The sequence below is a fragment of the Diabrotica undecimpunctata genome, chromosome 6 (assembly GCF_040954645.1).
Source record: "Diabrotica undecimpunctata isolate CICGRU chromosome 6, icDiaUnde3, whole genome shotgun sequence".
Lineage (NCBI taxonomy): Eukaryota > Metazoa > Arthropoda > Insecta > Coleoptera > Chrysomelidae > Diabrotica > Diabrotica undecimpunctata.
In genome coordinates this window covers 114,824,321-114,844,691 of record NC_092808.1, presented here as the reverse complement: position 1 = coordinate 114,844,691, position 20,371 = coordinate 114,824,321, and the positions used below count along the sequence as shown (strand labels likewise).

Sequence of the window (20,371 nt, the reverse complement as noted above, 5' to 3'; positions counted from 1 at the left end):
TTGGACCAACCCAATGCAGCGATAGTTCGTAGAGAATTAAAATGAACCACGAGCTGGATGAACTAATGCAGAGCGCAGATATTGTCAGATTTGTAAAATCACAAAGACTAAACTGGCTTGGTCACCTAGAAAGAATGCCAGATAATCGAGCTGTAAAAGTAGTCCAGAGATGGAAGCCCCAAGGAAACAGAACAAGAGAAAGGCCCCGTAAAAGATGGATAGACGACGTAGAGAGGGATCTTAAAACCATGAACATCAGGCAGTGGCGAAGGAAAGTATCCGACAGGGCAGAATGGAAGAACATTGTTAAGCAGGCCAAGACTCACAAAGGGTTGTAGCGCCATTAGAAGAAGAAGAAGAAGTTAATAATACTATCAATAAATAAAAACTGTAATTTGTTTAAACAATTAAAATTTTTTTTTTTAAATTCAATTTTTTTATTATATTCTAAAGTACATTCGTTCAGCAAATTCCCAACTGTAAGCAAAGTTGATATTCGCCCTCTCATTCGTCAAGAGGCTATTAAATATAATTTATTGCCTTAAGCCAGACGGATTCTCTTTTTACAGGTCCAAACTTGCCAGTCTGTTTAAATTCAAATTGTAGCGTGTTGGTTTTTAAGTTAATATATTGTGTATTATATGATATGTTATAGTTATTGTTAAGTTATTTATCGGTCGTGTTATTGTTTTAGAGTTTAGTTTAAGTGTTTAGTATTAAGTTTTATAGTGTGTAATAAACTTTTAGTATCCAAAAACAAAGTATTTGTTAATCGAAAGTAAAAATAGCTTGCGGTAATCACTTTAATAAAGGTAAGAGAAACCAATATTTTAATTTATTGATGTTTCGAAAAGTTGTATTTCCTTTTCCCGGTTTTTGCTGTAAATATTAAAGAACCGCTTGGGTTGACATGAAATTTGGCATATACATAGCTAACAGCAAAGAAAAAAAGTGATATTGTGCCGATGTGTGCTTTTGCCATGGAGGTGAGTTTCACCCCTTCTAGGGTGTGAAAAAACATGCATTCAAAAGAAGTCCAGAATTGAATAAACTGACTAATTCCAACCAACTTTTATTTAATACAGTTTTTGCACAAAGTCAATACTTATCGAGTTATTTGCGAGTGAATATGATCATTTTTCAATAAAAAAAAACTACGTTTTTAGACGATTTTTCGCAAATAGCTCAAAAAGTAAGTATTTTATCGAAAAACATATTCTTAGCAAAAATATAGCGTATACAAAAGTAATTCAAATTTCAAATCGAATATTTCAATGAGACATATCAAAAAAATGAAGCACTTTTCGGGGAAAACTCGCTGTCAGGGAAAGTGCTTGTTTTTTTTATTCTTTCACGTTGAAATATTCGATTTGGAATTTGACGAATAAGAACCTACTTTTCATTAGCTACAAATGTGCTTCTGGCTTTATACGTACGTGAAAAGTATTGACTCAGTGAAAAACTAGTTTATTCAATTCCGGACTTATTTTGAAAGTATGTTTTTTCACCCCTGAGAATCAGTGAAACTCACCCCTAGGGCAAAAACACACACCGGCACAATATAACTTTTTTTAACATGTTAGCTATGTGTATGCCAAATGTCATCTCAATCCAAGCTGTTCTTTGGGGAGGTTTTATCGTGAGTGAATGGAATATTTCTGGACTTGAAAAAGTATATAGAATGCAGTTTCATAACTTTACCGATATTTTCGATGATGCTGGTTTTATTACAATACATATTATTTTTCCCTAGGCTATTTTGACATTCTCTCAATCAACTAAGCACATTAAGTTATTGAAGATAAATCGAATAACAAAAATGTCAAGCACTGATACAGCCGATGAACTGCTTAATATTGATTTAACCCTCACTCCACGTAAAAAAAGACCAGTAAATGGACATTTTGACGTTAAAACGAAGGAAATGATTATAAATGTATTTAAAACGGAAATGCAGGAGAACCCTACAATGTCGAAAAGTGCGATTTCTATTAGAGTAGCAGATAAAACAGGTACTGATATTGTTTCTCCATTATTTATTTTAGAGTGCGCAAAAATATACTGCCCAGATTAGAAGACAACTCCATCATCGTATTGGACAACGCGTCTTATCATTCCAGAAAATTGGAAAAAATTCCAACTACTGCTTCTAGAAAAGCTGACATCCAAGCGTGGCTGAAATAAAAAAATATAGGGTTTGCGGACTCCATGTTAAAAGTGCAACTGCTGGCTATCGTTAAGGAACATAAGGGACAATATAATAAATATATCATTGATGAGATGGCAAGAAGCCAAAACAAAGTAGTGTTAAGGCTGCCCCCATACCATTGCGAGCTCAATCCGATTGAGCTCATCTGGGCAGAAGTAAAAAATTATGTAGCAGCCAAAAACACTACTTTTAAATTTGCAGATATGAAAAATAATTTTTCCGTCGACCGTCCATTTATGATCAATTTTAACACCCTCAAAATCATTGATTAATGACCCCTATTAATGAATGATTTTCTATTAATGAACGATTTCATTATGGGCAACACAACATACATTGCTTGCATAAATTAATTAAACGCTCTGTGATTGGCAGTGACCTGTGGTGTAGGCAACCAAACATATACCTATTTTTATATTCCCACTAAAAAATTAATTTAAAATGAAGTAGCCGCTGTTAGTACTATCTGTCATTGTATGTCATTATTTACTTTATTGTTTAAAATTCTGTGTATTTGAAAAATCAAAGGATGGATATTGACGAAGAGTTTAATTTAACTCCACCAGAATTTAACTTCTTCTATCACAGAATTTACAGAGGTCCAAGAAGACTTAAATATAAATTTGTCAAAATGTTATACAGCAGATAATCATTTATCAATATCTTCCTTTAATTTCAGTAATTGTACCATTTCGAATATTAATGTTTACTATAATAAAACTACCACTAAGGAAACTTTGAATAAAGTCAATGAAAGCTGAAAAAATTGTTGTTTATCGTTAAGTAAATAAATATTTAAACTAAGATATCTTTATTTCTGAAAAGTACGATCGACGGAAAAGTTTTGTAACGAACTCGTGAATTAAAATGGCGATTAACAATCTCGAACATTAACGCGCTCGCTTCGCTCACGCGTTAAAATATCTCAATTGTTAATCGCCCTTATTAATACACTTGTTGGTTAAATAACTATTTATGATGCAATAAATAATATTAGTCCAACTACGTGGCAGACATGTGTGCAACACGTTCAAAAATAAGTTGAGTCCAAAATGTGGAAGTTTGACAATATAATAGAGAACCATATCGAACCCATAATAATAAATTTAGACGAAGACAGCAGCACATGTAGCTCCTCAGACTCTGAGTCATTTAAATGCTATGTTTTTATGCTTTGATAAACTTATGACAATGCTACAACTACTTTATTCAAAATGTTCCCTTTGTTATGTATCTCTCAGTTAATGAATATTTTATTTTAGCACATTTTTCTGCAATGGAACATTAAATTTTGCTCACAATGATTAAATTTCAAGAAACTCTTACACTAATAGTTTCAAAAGTAAATATTTTTCACGTGCGTTTGTTGACAGATGGGAATTTTTAAAATGAATGTAGTTTAATCGATTTTCTTTCGTATAATAAAACTTTAATTCTTTATCTTTAAAATGGGAATAATTACGTTTTTTAATCTATATCAATAAAAATGAATCATCGATGTTTGTACGGGCATCACATCAGAACGACTGTACCAAATTAGATAATTCTTTTTTTGTTGTGTTTGTTATAAAAAAAATAAATTTCCAAAAAATGTACGGAAAGACCTTAAAATCCGTTTTTCTGTCATTTTAAATCGCAAAATAACTAACAGATGGCGCCATACTATAACTAACAAAGGAAGCTATGATTAACAAAATAAATTTCAGTATTGATTTAAAATCTGAAAATAGAATAAAATAGCGTAAAATAGAATAAAATGGAATGCAGTAGAATAAAATAAAGTAAAATAAAACAAAATAAAATTAATAAAATTTAAAAATAAAATAAAATAATATAAAATAAAATAGAATAAAATAACAAAACTAAAATAAAATAAATTAGAATAAAATGAAATAACGCAGAGTAAAATAAAACTAAATAAAATTAAAATAAAATAAAATAGAATAAAATAGAATCTAATAGAATAGAATGGAATAAATTAAAAGAAAACAAAATTAAATAAAATAAAATTAAAAAAAAATAAATGAAATTAAATAAAATTAAAATAAAATTAAATAGAATAAAAGAAAGTAAAGTAGAATAAAATACAGTAAAATAGAATAAAATACAATAAAATAAAATTAAATTAAAACAATAATAAATTAAAATACCATAAAATAAAGCAGATTAAAATATAATGAAATAGGATAAAATAGAGTAAAATAAAATAAAATAGGATATAATAAAATAAAATAAAATCTTAAATTTTCACCAGTATGCTAATTCAATTGTTTGGTCTGTCATTTGGTCTTTATTTTATTTTTTTTTGTTTCTAATATTGTAGCTTAATATAAGAAAATTTATGACGCACCATTAATATTTGACAATAAATAAATGTTATTTATTTCATTTGTGACTTTATAAAAGAGAATAACAGTTCAACACTGAAGCGTTTGTCAAAAGTTCATACAAATTTTCTACAATGGAATCAACAAAAAAGGATTGCGTACGATACTTTGATAGAAGCTGTGGACATTGGATCTGGTCGAATTTACTTCCTTGATGCTGGGGATCGACAGATAAAACATTACTAATTTTACTGTTATTGACAAGGATCAGATCGCAATAATTTGTTCGGGTTTGACACCGTTTGGAATGAATGTACAATGGCCTACAATCCTCACTAGGATTTCTTTGAGAGCCTAGTATTTTGAATTAAATTTTCCTCAGGGCCGCAAGTACAAGTGGTGGTATGAAATAAGTTTATTACAAGTTACGTAAAAATAATATAATTATAAATTATATGGACTGTTTTGCATGTAAAAAGTAGGAAAATGTCTTTTACTTGACTCCAGGAATGTAAAGTCATGAATTTGTTTTTTTTTTGAAGTCGACGGGCGAAATCTTTCACAGCTCTCTAGAACAGCATCTATGTTAGCAGGTTGGGAAGAAACTGAAATTCTCAAAATGTTTTCAACGTTCTCACTAGTTGGCCTGGATCTGTACTTGTTTTTTATGAACTTCAGCTTACTGAATGTAGATTCGCAGACATATGTATATTCAAAAATACACAAAATTTTCTGAGCACAGTCAATAAAGTTAGGAAATTTGTCATTTTCAACTGCTTCCCAAAACTTATAGTGAGCTTTTTCCTTCTTTTTTTCTTCAAAAATACTTTTGAGCTCTGTATCATTCTGAAGATCAATTAACTCATTTTTCAAATCCCTAGCTTCGTATCCAAAAATAGAAAGATGAGCTACATTTGCTGTTGTTATTGCCCATGGATTTTCCACCAAGCGAAATGGTTCTTGGAACTTCCTGAAGTCACTAAACCTCACAGACATTTCATCCTTTAGGTCTGCTAACAGCTTCGGTAGGTCAGAAATCTCTTGACTTTCATCTAGACTTTCATCAAACAGTGCTTTAACGGAAGGAAAGCTGGAATAATCTTCATTTGATAATTCTTCAATATATGTATTCAGCTTCTGCTCCAGTGAAAACACAATACTCATCATTTTCGTTACAATGTTATTGTAGTCTGCTTGCAATTTGGTCAATGTTTCATTCATAATTCTCATTGTATCAGTGAGAAACGCTACTTTAAGCCACCAACTAAAATTAGGAATATCAGGAAACTCTTTATTCTTTGTCGCCAAAAAAGAGTAATCTCATGTCGAATGCTGAAGAAACGTTCCAAAACATTACCCTTACTCAGCCAACTCACTTCTGCGTGGTAAACAAGGTCCCCATATTGCGACATAAGTTCTTTCAAAAATTCTTGAAACTCTCAGTGGTTTAGTTCATTTGATCTTATGATATTTACAAGTGTTTTCATAACACAGCTGACATTTTCACCAAATTTAGCAGCTGAGCTTTCCTGATGAACGATACAATGGAAACTCAATAAATTATCATTTCCCAAGTGTTTTTTCAACAGCTGAACAAACCCTATATTTCGCCCCAACATTGATGGGCAACCATCAGTATACACAGAAAAAACCTTTTTCAAATCAATGCTATGCTAGTTCAAAAAATTTAATATTGTGTTCAAATAATCAATACCTCGAGTTTGTCCAGTCATAGGAATCATGCCCAAAAAATCTTCTTTAAGAACACAATCCTTCTTTTAGGTTTAAGAAGAAGAGGCGGTTTAAGATTAGAGAAACATAATATTATGTCATATTTATTGGAAATACTCGATATCATTAGCACGAGCAAATCCTACCCTGTCGTCTAATTTCCTATGAAATTAAAATGGTAAATGTTTTTAGAGTCCATTTATTTTTTCGGGCATGCGTATTTATCAGTCCACAAGGTTTTGAAACATCTTTACTGGCCGGAAAGTGCCACTGTGGTTAGGGTAAAGATGACTAATGCGAAATGCGGTACAATGCATGGCGCCGCACTACACTACTGTAATCTGATTAAATACATAAATAGAAACATAATTATATTATAACTCGCAAATTTTGTTTTACTGCCTAGTAGTCTGAGAGCCGCAAAAAATAGCTCTGAGGGCCGCATGCGGCCCACGGGCCGAATAGTGAGTATGGCTGGACTAGACAGAACTTTAAAAGATATTCGTGACAATCAAAAACATTTTTGGTGGAACCATGATTATATTTTCAGACTGCTCCTTTAATAATTATTCCCCAATTAACTGCTGCGGCCGAACTAAACGCATGCCGATACTTTGATGAAAGTACATCATCCAGTTTGTGGCGGCATGTAAAGACGTTCCAATTGACAAATCACATGCGAGTGTTTTTGCAACAAGATCAAAGTGCAATTGAATTTCATAAGCAGTTGTCAAATATTGGATATGGTAAAGTCGCTATTGACACCTCGGCCGAATTCATTTCATTACTCAGAGAATTCTCTTACTTAACAAACTCGAAAGAGGAGATTATTAAACTTTGATACATTTATTTAATTTTAAGGCGACACGGAGTTCCGTGTGTCAGCTAGTTATTATACATAAATTAAGTGCGAATTAAAAAAATTAAAAATCAAAAAAAAGCTTTTCAAATATGAAAAAATATTTCGTTTATGAGTAATAGTTTAAAAGTTATTCTAATTGTTTATAAGTTAAAAATAACAGTAACTTATCAAAACAATTTTTTGTTACAAAAATGATTTTTTGCTACATATTAAAAGTATAACTCTTCATCTCTCATATCGTACGGTAGGATTACCGTACTGTAGAAGAGACAACAAATGCTTAAATTTGGCAATAGACAAAAAGACGAAAAGTGTATTAATGCCTCCAGATTACTAATGATAAAAAAATGAAAAAATAAAGTTAAACATATTAGCGAAAACAATAAACTGGATTGATTAAAAAATGTGGTCAACAATGTACAAAGGATGTTAGGCCAGGAGATACTCAAAATTCAGAAAGCTTTAAATTCAAGGTGATTACAAAATTTTTAGGATAATAATAACTTACCTTTATGTTGGACATTGTCAAAAGTGTGGCTTCCCAAATTTTAGGTAAAACTGTTGGATCATATTCATCAAGACCAACAAAGACACTGTTGACAACTTGGGATCCCTTATCATCAAACAGAAAAGTAGCTTTTTGGCAGACTACTGATATAATACTAAAAAAGGAAGCCCTTACATGAGCTACTTTACTTTTAGAGAATTTCCAAAATTTTGCTAAAAATAAAAAAAATAGCAACGAATACAGAAGAATATTAAAAAAATTTATTTAAAATCCTTTATAAAAGGTATATAATTAAAATACCCAGTCGGGCTATATCACAAAACGTTTTTGGAATCTATATTCCATCATCAGTGTGTCTAGGTGTACATGTTTTGAGCCACTAAATATTTGGGTACAAACTCATTAAATGATATTAGTTTAAATTTATGTTACATTATTCGATCTTATATGTTAAGATGTTAAAGTTACAGTGGAATTGATAACATGGCAACGTAAGACTCTACATGAGGTTATACTCGAATGTAATGTGTCAATTTTTGTCAGAGTAATCACTGTTTTGTTTTCGTGCTGTGTCTCATCTGATGGATTTGTAAGACGGCGTTGAAAACAAATTTAAAAGATACCCACATGGTTCCAAGCAAAAGCTTGAGTTTTTAAAAAGCCAAGTTTCGAAGATTGCGTCAAGATAATTCAGTGCCCAGCTTCCATCCTCATTTTGTTTGTCCCTGTTGTCATTCCAGACTATTTTTGCAGCTTGTGAGACGCATTTATGTTGTTTTGCAGTGAGATTTAAGTCCAGTTCTAACCCCAAAACTTTAAAAGGAGATATAACATTTAGTGAAAATCAGGTACTTTTTTTGTTAAATTTTTTAAAGTTAAAATATACATTTTCCGTCAATAATTGCTTTCATGACAAGTTAAGAAATTGTAATAAGTAAAATTATAAATATTAGGGAGTGGCTAACTGTCATATTAATTATTCTCATAAAGTTTTAAAATTTAATATTGACATATGACAGCTAGTGTTATTTTCTTCACATTTGGTATATACCTAACCATAAATTTAAAATTCGTTTTGTTTTGTTTTTAAAAAGGTTAACCTCTATGCATAGTTCCATTTAAAAAGATATTTTTCATTTGTAATAATTTATTTCCGCTACAAAATGTCGCCCAATAATAATTTAAGTTCCTTATAGTGTTCCCAACGTCTAGATTTGTAAACCGATAGCAATATTGTAAGTCGTTTTTGTATTTTATTATTATTATTTATATTTGTAACTGTTTGTGATGAGACAATAATAAATATGTAATTTTTCTCCCTAAAAAAGAGTATTATTTCCTTTGAAAAGTTTCTAACCCCTTTTTGTATTTTTTAGGAAAGAAAAGCTTATCTTTCCATCCAGCAGGAAGATTATTGTAAGCGGCGTACATTTTAAATAGCTTAGGGACTTTCTTGTGTTGTTTTGTCCAGGAGATCCATGTAAGTACCCCTTTTGATTCACTTTTTGTTGTTACCCCATTCCAGTCCCCTTGTTTCATTCACTTTCTCACGACCCAGCTCTCCAAACAAACCAAGAGCAGCCGTTCGCAAACGTTTCGGTTTGTTCTGCTTACCCTATCCCCAACCAAGCAATTTCTGTCCCCAATTTTCAACCCCCTATAGTAATACCTATGTGGTAGGCAAAATAACCGTCACAACATTATACATTTTAAAGTAGACGACTTTAAAATGATATTGCCAATATTGTTGAGTTGCGTTCCTGTGACGACTTTACCTGTAAGATAGTTAATTCGATTACATGAAATCAACTTTAACTTAAGAATATCCGTCAGAAAAAATCATGGCATGTAATTCGTGTTTAAAAAGACAAACAATTAAATATCATTAATTGTTAATTTTATTTTATAATAGTTATTTTTTTTTGTATCAATCATTTGTTGAACCAAAGGTTTTATATGTTTTTATGTACATATCTATATTTAAACTATCTGTTGAAATAAATTGTTTTTGTTTTAACTTACGTATTTTATTTATTCTACTACCAACAAGTTCCCTGATTAAATATTAAACTTAAACATTTTGATAGTTATATTTCGACCAGACAGAAAGACTCGGTATCAGTCTTAGGTAAGTGTTTTTCTATTTCCACTAAACATATTTGTTATTTATTTATACAGTGTGTTGGCAATAACTAATCGATAATAGTAACTGCAATATCTTTTACATGTTTTGGTTTTCAGAACATAGTTAGTTGTTTCTTAACTTTTTCTAGATCTAAGGTTTCTTAACTTTCTCCTTTTATCTATAAAAAGTTCAGTGGCGCTCTTTTTCTTCGTATCTATGGAAATTTTATCTTATCTAAATATCTATATATCTCTTTATCTATTTATGTATGTCTATATCTATCCTATCTTATTTATCTCTGGTAATTTTTATTTCGAACCCATGACTCGTTCCTCATCAACCATTTAGCTGCCGTTCGCAGTATATCCATTGGTGACCTTTCTAGCAACATGAAACATGGGTTACACATTGGTTTAACTTTACATTGTCATCTTCACTAACCTTATCAGTTTAACAGAAGAAAGGTGACACTATTGAATTCTCTGTTTTTTTCAAGGACGTTTCATTTCATTCTTAATACGAATGTGGTATATTATTGACCGACCACGGTTGAATCCACTGTATTATTCACCCAAAATTTCAAGAGTACAATCTGATCCCCTTTTTTGTATAATGGGCATAACGAACCGATATTCCACTCTTCAGGCATTGGCCTTTCTTCCCATACTCTTGTTGTAATTTTGTGGATTTTGTATGGTAAATGTCCATCTTCATATTTGTTGAGTTCGGCGGGGATTTAATTTTTTCCTGGCGCTTTGTTATTCTTTAATTTATGGATTTCCATGTTAGTTTCCTGTAAAGTCGGTAGATCAACTTCATTGTCATTAAGTAAAATTAATTGTATATCTAGAGCACTATCCTCATCAGTGCACAGCAAATCCTTGAAATATTCCATTCACCTCTTAACGATTTTCTTCTTATTGGCTATTATATTACCTTCTTGCAAAAATTTAATCGCGGTTTAAATTCTTTTCTGGCACTACTGATATTTCAATAAAGAATTCTTGTTTCGTTCTGATTTCTTAGAGTTCCCTGCTCTTCAAGTATTTTAGTCTCAAGCTTCCTATTATTTCTCTTATGAACATGTTATCCCTCCATCCCTCCTGTGCTTCTTATAAGATCCATCTCCTCTGCTAACAGGTCGACGGCAAAAAATATCCTAAGAAATTTTTGGAGAGCCCTTTCGTAGTATTAAATTTCTCACTAGTTTGTTTCCTATTATTGGTACATTATCATATGCTTTTTCTAAGTCTATCAAGGTTATATGTGTTTATCTGTTCTAAATTGTTGATCTTCCGGCTTCCGGCAGAAAATGGTAGCGATTCCTCTATAGTTTTTGAAGTTATTCCACATTCATTTTTATACATTGGAATTATATATGCATTGCGTCATTATTTTCTATTCAGACATCGTTAAAAAAGTTTTTTTACACCTCCAATAATGTACTGCATCCATATTTAGTAGGATCAAATGGAATGTTTCCTGGACCTGGTGGTTATTGACGCTTGAACCGCTTCTAGCATAACGTCATAATGTAGCTCAGTAGGTTGTAATTGTATATCTCTTTCAGTGTATTTTAGTGTTGAAAGCCTTCTTTTAATCGATGGAACCTTTATTTGATCTAGAGTTCTATACGAAGGCATGCACGCTAAAGATGGCCTCCCTCGTACTAAGTTCATTTCTGAATCCAAAGTGTCGTAGATGTGCTTGAAGAGCTTCACGATTATTTGGATGAAGTATAAGATAATAAGTTTAGTTTCATATTAATAAAGCGTGCTGGGAAAAATATTTAAAAATAAAAATTTCTGCTCACCGTTAGAAATAATGCTGTTATTCAATTCAGATGTATTTTTTATTTGTTCAGCAGATACTTTCTCCAAGTATAAGCAATAACCCTGTAGACAAGATATCAATACTCGTTCATATTTAGCTTCCGCTTCTTCTGCTGATACATGTTTTAGATTGCTTAATGTCTGGGCAGTTTGAACTAGTAAATTATCACTTAGATAATTGAGAATTTCTTCTTGACAAAAAACAATTGCCTCTTGAATTTTATTTGGAGGAAAAGCATCCTAAAAAAGAAGAAATTTATTATAGTCAACAAATAAATCCATTACAGGTTTTTTAAAACAAAGTTTGACGTTTATGAATATTGCTGGATTCTTTTGACAATAAATTAAAACAGTTGATGATGGGTAAAAGCATAAACATATAATATCTAGACTGAGCGCTACAATATAAACCCGTTCCCCAGTGCAACAGAGAAAAATGATGCAAAGCAGTAAATAAACTATTGTAAATAAACTCCCACAATGCGGAAACACTTTTAGGCACCGCCACTGTGTGCCGAGAGATCAATTAAGTTCATAGGTTCGCAAAATAGATATCAGTTTTATGACTTCGGAGAATGAACGAGTTGTTTGTACGTTGTCTTTCTTGGAATATGGCTGTTCTGTTTTTCTCTACAGGGAAAGGGATATATACATGACAACAATTTTGAAAAAATTAAATTAAGATATAAAAAAAATTAGGAGACAAGATTATGATAACCGAGCAAACATGAAGGGAAGGTATGTTGGGCTTCAAAAACGCAAATGAAGGTTCTAAGGTGTCAGATGGTACAATAGTTTTTTTATCTTGTGAAAGTGTTTTGAAAATTTTTTTTCGTCATCCACAAAAAGATGGGATGTTATGAGAAAAAATTAGACAATATGGTCCAGCAGAATTAATTCAATAAAGCCCCTTAAACTTTATATAATTAAGGTTTGTGAAAGTCTTCTAGAAGTAGCTAAAGATAATTTCTTTCAGATTGATGCAAGACATAATGCGAGTTCCCTCTTAACGTCCGCACAAAATTTTCAATTTATTTGTGGAATTATTATTTGACATGATGTTTTATTTAATATAAGTATTGTCAGCAAACAAATGCAAAGTGCTACATATTAAAGTATGTCAAACCTGACCAATAATTTTAAGAAATTCTTGTACAAGCGAAAGAAGTAGCACTCCCTCTCGAAATTGAAGAAGACTTTTCACCGTTACCAACCGATAGGATGAAATTTAAATCAAAACTGTTTGACTATTAACACCGAGATGTGACCCCTTATGATCCAAAAACCGCCTTTAAAATTAGTTTTTTCATAAAATTATAGATCAAACTTTAAGCTCACTAAAAAACCGATTTGACTTAAATATTATATGAGTATGATAATATTTTCGGATTTTTTAGCAACATATTCAAGTTAAGTGAAAGCGATCTTTTAAATATATATATATATATATATATATATATATATATATATATATATATATATATATATATATATATATATATATATATATATATATGGCAATATTTCTGTTATTTGTTCCTAAAAAGATGTGATTTTTAGTTTTGGCTTATTTTCTAGTATTTTATAAACAACGCAAGGTGTCTGTACTCTTTACGCCATTACTTAGTTAAGTAAATGATTTAAAATGGGTGTGAACAATAATTTATTTTGGTATGATTTTCTTCTGTTTGTTTCATTTTTATATTTTACTCCACAAATAAATATGACTTCTAAAGTTCCGTTTTTTGCTTTATTTCAAGCACCTACCAACCTAACTACCTTCAAAAAAATAAATAAAAAACATGTTCCAAAATGCCTTAAGTGACGCCAAAATCCTTTTTTGCACACAGACGCTTTTTTCATAGCTCTTATGAGGGCCCAGTTTGAATTGTTGACCTGCTAGATAGTAATATTAGCTGAATTTTAAACAATTATCAAATATAAAAACGATTCTGTATGGTTTTATACATGCATGATATTCATCCACCTACCCTTCTCTGGGTATTTCAATTTTGTAGCTGTTTACTATTCAACTAATCACGTGAGTATTTAAAAATTAATATTTTTATTGATTTTCTATAATTATTCAAATACCTTCCTATATGGTTAATACAAAAGCTTACCATATTTTCTTTATACAATAGTAATCACGTTTTTAAAAAATAAATCTCTTAAAAAAGTGATAAAATATGCATACTATATTAAAAACTAAACATACCTTAAAAGATTGTGAAGCAGCACTGGCAGCAGGTGCATAAGTATCATATTGTGAAGTAAACCAAGGGGCCATTAATTGCTTTAAGTAAGGAGCAATATTCCTTTTCACTTTAAGTATTATTTGATGATGCACATTATGTGTTGCTTCTCTGACTCTATTGTCAGTATCTGTGACAAGAACACTATAAAATCTTGGCCACACTGGCAATAATGTCTTTACAGTATCTTGATCTGACTCTTTAATCAGAGCTGCTAATTCTTGTAGTCCCTACAATAATAATAAAAGAATAATAATTACATAATAGATCTGATCTCACACTAGTTAATAAGCTTAATAGGCAAACAACACTTATTGATGTGGCGATACCCAACATCAATCATTTGCGTGTTACATAAAATGAAAAGATCGCCAAGTACAGAGATCTAGAAATACAAATCAGGAGACAATGGAGAATGGAAAGTACCCAGACAGTACCTATTATTCTATCTACTAGAGAAAATAAAACAGCTAGGTCTAAATGAACATTTCCATAAGGCCATGCAGAAAGCTGTACTCGCGACGTCCAGATGTGTAAGAAAATTTTTGGGAGATACTCCAGCATACCAAGTCACCTAGGGCTCGATAATAATGAATTATGATTTATGTTTAGGGTCGCTGCCTGGAGATCGCCAGGGCACGTCTAGAGTCGGCGCTGGACGTGACAGTATGCGGGACGTCGGTGGCAGGGTGTTAAGGAGGCTGGTCTGTCATACAATCAGCTATAGCCCAACAACAAGAATAACCACAAGTGAACCAAACAACAGCAGGAGCTCCACGCGCTGAAGGTGTTGGGCTGGAACATCAGCCGGCGCTCACTCAAGCGGGACGGCCGAGGCAGCGCATGAAATGGACTGTGTCTATAAACGAAAAAATTTTGCGCTTCTATTACAAGGTGATGAACCTCAGTTGAGAACCGATCGGCTATTGACAACATCTGTATGCCGAATTTTGCAGGGAGTATCCAGAAATTCTGATACTCCAGAGAAAAAGTATCTGAACAGAGAATAGCTGATCAATACCGGGTAATTATAAGAAATGTTTTTATCTCCGAGACTAGACGCAATACCATTAGAAGCGAACGGGATATTCACAACCAAGAGATAGTTGTAGATTAAATCCTTAATGAACAGACTCCTGAGCCTCTCATACAAGAAACTCAACCTGTTAATATGCAGCAGAACAACAACGAGTTGCACGATAGCTTGGTAACTGAAACTTGCACTTGCCGTACAAGAGTTTAATGGGACAAACTCACTTAACATGCCACCGCTACCAAAAATAAACTCTTGTAAGAAACTAAGTGCGCTGTTACAAATTGTGAACACTGAAGTCCTACCTAATTATATTGTGGAAGCTCATACATTAGAATATTTGCATATTCTGATTTAGTGTGCAGCAACAGCAATTGCTAATGTTATGGACATTATGATCAGAACACGATGGGCTACTCTGCCCTACTAGGAAAGAACCCGTATCTACAAAATTTGAAAAATTGGGATATTTGCACCATATGAATAATTATGATTTATATAACATATTCACATAGAGAAAAACCCGTATTTTACATTTCTAAATATTTTATAAAAGAATATAGTTTCCCCATAAACGCCAAAAATGACTATTATCCTTAGTATAAACCTGGCATTTAACGCTTCATAGTAAAAACCTGGTATATGCTTAGCAGATACGGGTTTTTAACGTAGGATAAAACGATATGCGAGGTTTTTTCTAAGAAATAGAGCAACGCCGCTAATAGTTTCCACCACCAAGTGGAACTATCGTTAAAGAAAAAGAAGAAAGCTTATGATTATCATGATTTCGTCAAGGCCGTTAAAACGTGTAATTTGAATCGTGTGGTGGTGAAAAAAATGGGAGTTTCCGATTTTCTTATCTCGAAAGACTTATCATAACAGTCAAAATTAAAGAAAACAGAGTCACGTATTTACCTATCACAAATTGTTAAAGTAATTGTGAAGAAAGATAGCAAGATTTTACACGTTAAGATTGATGATAGCGAGAAATTGATTGAGATGGACTTTTGCAGCTCAGAGTGTTAAAATCTGGGATAGAGGACCCCACACCTGTGACGAAACCTTCTGGGGTTACTAAGAAAAGAAAAAAACAAATATTTAAAAAATTTAGGTCAAATTATACCGGCGAATCAATTTTGGGAAGAATTGCCAACTTACGATTAATAATAATTTTCATTTTGTATTTTTAAATAAACGTTTTTCGTAAATACTTATGTTTTATTTAACAATTTAAAATATTTAAATATTTCGAGGCAGTTATATAAATTTTATAATAATTACATAGTTAAAACCAAGCTTAAGACAAATTTGGATAATACGTGGTTTTGGCTAAGTAAACTTGACATAATTCTTTGCTTTGTTAGCCCGTATGTCGCATAACTAATGTCCATATGGTAATTTGTTCTTTCTTAATAGGGCAGTACTAATATCGGAAGGACTGAAAACAGAATTGCACCCTGGGAAAAAAGACCGTTGAGAAAAATTGAATTATTGCGAAGGGATATTGGACAAATTACGGAATATATCCGAGGAGTAAGAAGTCGAAAAATAATTAAAAGAACTGAAGAAATAATTCTGAACACTCCAAGACACTTACAACATGATCCAGAAAACAACACAGCTCAACACTGCCTAGAAACATTAAAACAAAAACTCTCCATTTATTCAGGTCGCCTAAGAAGATACAAAGTTAGTAATAACCGGAAATGCGACAATATACTTTTTGAGCATACAGAGAAGGCTTCCTATAGGAAACTGAATTCCACTGTAGAAAATAAAAATAGATTCTCCCAAGCCAAGAAGACATTCATGAGTTTTGGGGAAACAAACTTTCGACACCAGCTACTCATAACAACAATGCTGCATAGATTGAAGACATGATTAACAACTGTTAACACTACAGTAACATTCCTTAAGAAACTTTCACCACTGAAGAAGTTTCGAACATTATCAAAGAGCTTCATAACTGAAAATCTCCTGGAACAGATGGAGTTCAAAACTTCTGGCTAAAGAAGTTTTGGAGTGTTCATGAGCTTTTAACAGTATTAATTAATCATGCTATTTCTAATCCGCAGGAAATATCACCATTCCTTACTCAGGGAACCACTTATCTAATACCAAAGGATCCAAATAACACCCAGATCTAGCCAAATATCGCCCAATCACTTGTCTTCCATCTTCGTACAAATTAGTAACATCTTGTGTAGGCCGGCGTATCTACCAACACTATTCTTTAAACAATAGCATAGAGCTCCAACAGAAAGGATGCGCTAAGGGTTCCATGGGCTGCAAAGAACAACTTATAATCGACTCGAACAATTCTAATCAGGCATACACAAAAAAAAATGAACATTTTTACTGCCTTCATTGACTACAAGAAGGCATTTGATTCAGTATCGCATAAATGGCTTATAGATATATGGAAAATATTTAAAGTCAATGATACTATAGTGACCTTTTTAAAATATATAGTGATGGAGTGGAAGAAAATTCACCTTCAAATACCTGGTAAAAACAACATCGAAACTGAAGATATCCCAATTAACCGGGGCCTTTTTCAAGGGGACTCATTGAGTCCTCTTTGGTTCTGTTTAGCGATGAACACACTACTTCAGCTACTGAACTTCACTGGCTCAGGTTTTAGCATCAAAAATAATAATACTGTTGTGGCGGAGCTTAATCATCTGCTGTATATGGATGATTTGAAATTAATAGCTTCCAGTCGAAACCACCTGGATCAGATGCTGAAAACTGTGGAAACATTCTCAAATGATATCAGTATGTTTTGGACTAGACGAATGCCGTATTGTAAATATAGTCAGAGGAAAGGTTCCGTCCGGAAGTTTCGATATGCAAGATGGCCAAAACATTGAGGCAATGGGGGAAAATGATATATACAAATATCTCGGAGTAAAGCAAACATGGAAAATTGACCATAAACAAAGGAAAACCAAATTAACTTCTGAGTTTGTGCAAAGAGTAAAACAACTAAATCAGTAATATATTAATAGTAAAACTCTGTTTAAGGCATTAAATATGTACGCCTGTTCCGCGTACTGTTAGTAACATATTTAATAAACTTTGCGAATATATATTTCTAAATTTTATAAAAATAAAAAACCAAAAAATTTTGCAAGGTACAAAACTCTCCCCTACTATAGTCTAGTCGCTATTGAAAACAGCTTAACCCAGCGTAAGATAAGCCGATTAGAGGAACTATGTACTTTGGTAATGATTAGACTTCGGCAAATATGCATATTGCATATTTTGCATATTTTATGCAAATATTTCATATTTTGGCATATTTGTATAAAAGTTTGCATAAAGTGCATAAAAGTTCAGATTTTTATACTGTATTTGAAAATTTTTAAACATACCAATTTATTTCAATTCTTGTATAAAATTTTGTAGTCATTTTAATCAAGAAATGATCTAAGTACGTAATCTCTACAGGTACAAAACATTTACAATTTCAAAGAAGATCAATTTAAGTAGCCCTCAACATTCTTAGAAAGTCTCGGTCACTGAGGCATTCAGTTATTGGATAATCGCTAAGGGTTCGCTCATTTGCATTTTATGATCTAATCCCCAAATCTATATACAATTTATTGTATCTTAACAGCAGGTAAACGGCTAATAGTTTTGTTCCTAATTTAGGGATTTTCCAAAATCTCCCAGTTTATTGAATTAGGTACCTAAACATTTCTAATTTGATGCTCAGATTTGTAAATCATTTTTGTTTTGATATTCAAAGCGTAAACACTCGTTGTGCGTAACAAAAAGGAAGATTGTGATTTTATAATGTCTAAAACAACCAGTGCTTCAACTTGGATTAAACCTTATAAAGAGCTGTCTATGGATATGGGAAAAATCTACTGTTCAGTCTGTGGCAAAATTGTAAGTATCTAATATTTTCTATTAAATATCTAATATTTCATACATACAGGGTGTTTCCAAATGACACTTACAACGTTTGACTGTAGATACTTCTCGAAAAATTGAACAAAACGATATAGTTAATGAGGGGTCAAACTTATTTACTTTTCGAGATACAGGGTGTTAAAATTAAAAAAAAAATAAATTCTTTTAGTTAATAACAACAATAACTTTATAACCAATAAACGTATTTACTTGAAATTTAGTACTCGTAGGTTGTTTTTAAATGAAAAATAGCTTCCTTTAGTGAGAAAAAATTGTCCATGGTACAATACAATGGTGTGTATTTAGAAAAATGTTTCACCTTTACTTTTTTTTATGAAGTCAGCTATTCTAAAACACAATTATTTTTATTGTAATTGAATTAACAAAAAAAAACTTTTGTTGAATTTTAAAATAAGTTATATGATGTACTAATGGTTAGTAACAAAAACTAATTTGTGGATTAATACTGCATTTAAAACACTTAGCGAGTGTTTTTTTTCCAAACCAGTTATTTGATTAACCAAAAACACCTTGTATATTTTTATATTTTAAAGGTTGGGTTAAAATAAAGGTTTCTATTTTTATTTATAGATAGCATGTGAGAAGAAATTTCAGATAGACCAACATATGAGAACTGCTTCACACATTGCAAAAAAAGGAAAAATAGGAGGAAAACATCAAACTTCAATGGCTAAATGTTTCCAATCTACTTCAAAAAAATTAGATGAGCAAGAAACTTTTAATGAAGACTTGTGTCGCGCATTAGTGTCTGCAAACATACCGCTTTCAAAATTAGCAAATGTAAATTTTAGTTCGTTTCTAAAAAAATATTGCAAACTTAATGTTCCAAGTGATCGGTCTCTAAGAAGAAATAATGTGAACGGGCTATACTCGTCGGTGTTAATTAATATTAAGGAAGAAATTGCAGATAATTATTTTTACATATCTGTAGACGAAACCACTGATTCCTCAGGAAAGTATATTGCTCATTTATTGATTGGTGTTCTTAAAGAAGATACCTTACCAAAATCTCATCTTATTTCATGCCAGCAACTTGAGAAAACAAATGCTTTAACAATTTCGCGTTTTATACAAGAAACATTAGCAACTTTTTTTCTTCCGACAACTATCCTTCTAATAAATTACTGCTTATTTTATCGGATGCTGCTCCTTATATGGTGAAAGCAGGACAAAATTTAAAAATATTTTTCCCAGATTTAATACATGTTACTTGTGTAGCGCATGGATTAAACAGAGTTGCAGAGGAAATACGAAAAAAGTTTCCTCTTGTAAATACCATGATATCCAGTGTCAAAAAAGTATTTCTTAAATCTCCTATAAGAATTCAACTTTATAAAGAAATGCTACCTAACATTCCTCTTCCACCACAACCTATTTTAACGCGATGGGGAACATGGTTAGAAGCAGCTAATTTTTATGCAGATCATTTTGTTAAAATAAAGAACATAATTGATACGTTAACAGATGAAAGTTCCCAATCTCTTTTGGATTCTAAACAAACTTTTCAGAGTAACTTGCTTCAACAAGAACTTTCATTTATAAAATCA

The 20,371-nt window shown here is 31.8% G+C and overlaps 1 protein-coding gene across 1 annotated transcript in view; it reads right to left on the bottom strand.

Moving 5' to 3' along the window:
- The window catches only part of Ltn1 (E3 ubiquitin-protein ligase listerin), a 93,833-nt gene that overhangs the window by 67,547 nt on the left and 5,915 nt on the right, over positions 1-20,371 (bottom strand). Inside the window, exons 3-5 of the mRNA XM_072535185.1 lie at positions 13,813-14,079; positions 11,576-11,834; positions 7,638-7,849 (exon numbers count right to left, since the gene is read on the bottom strand). Coding sequence (XP_072391286.1) covers positions 7,638-7,849; positions 11,576-11,834; positions 13,813-14,079 — 738 coding nt within the window. The remainder of the gene's footprint in view (positions 1-7,637; positions 7,850-11,575; positions 11,835-13,812; positions 14,080-20,371) is intronic.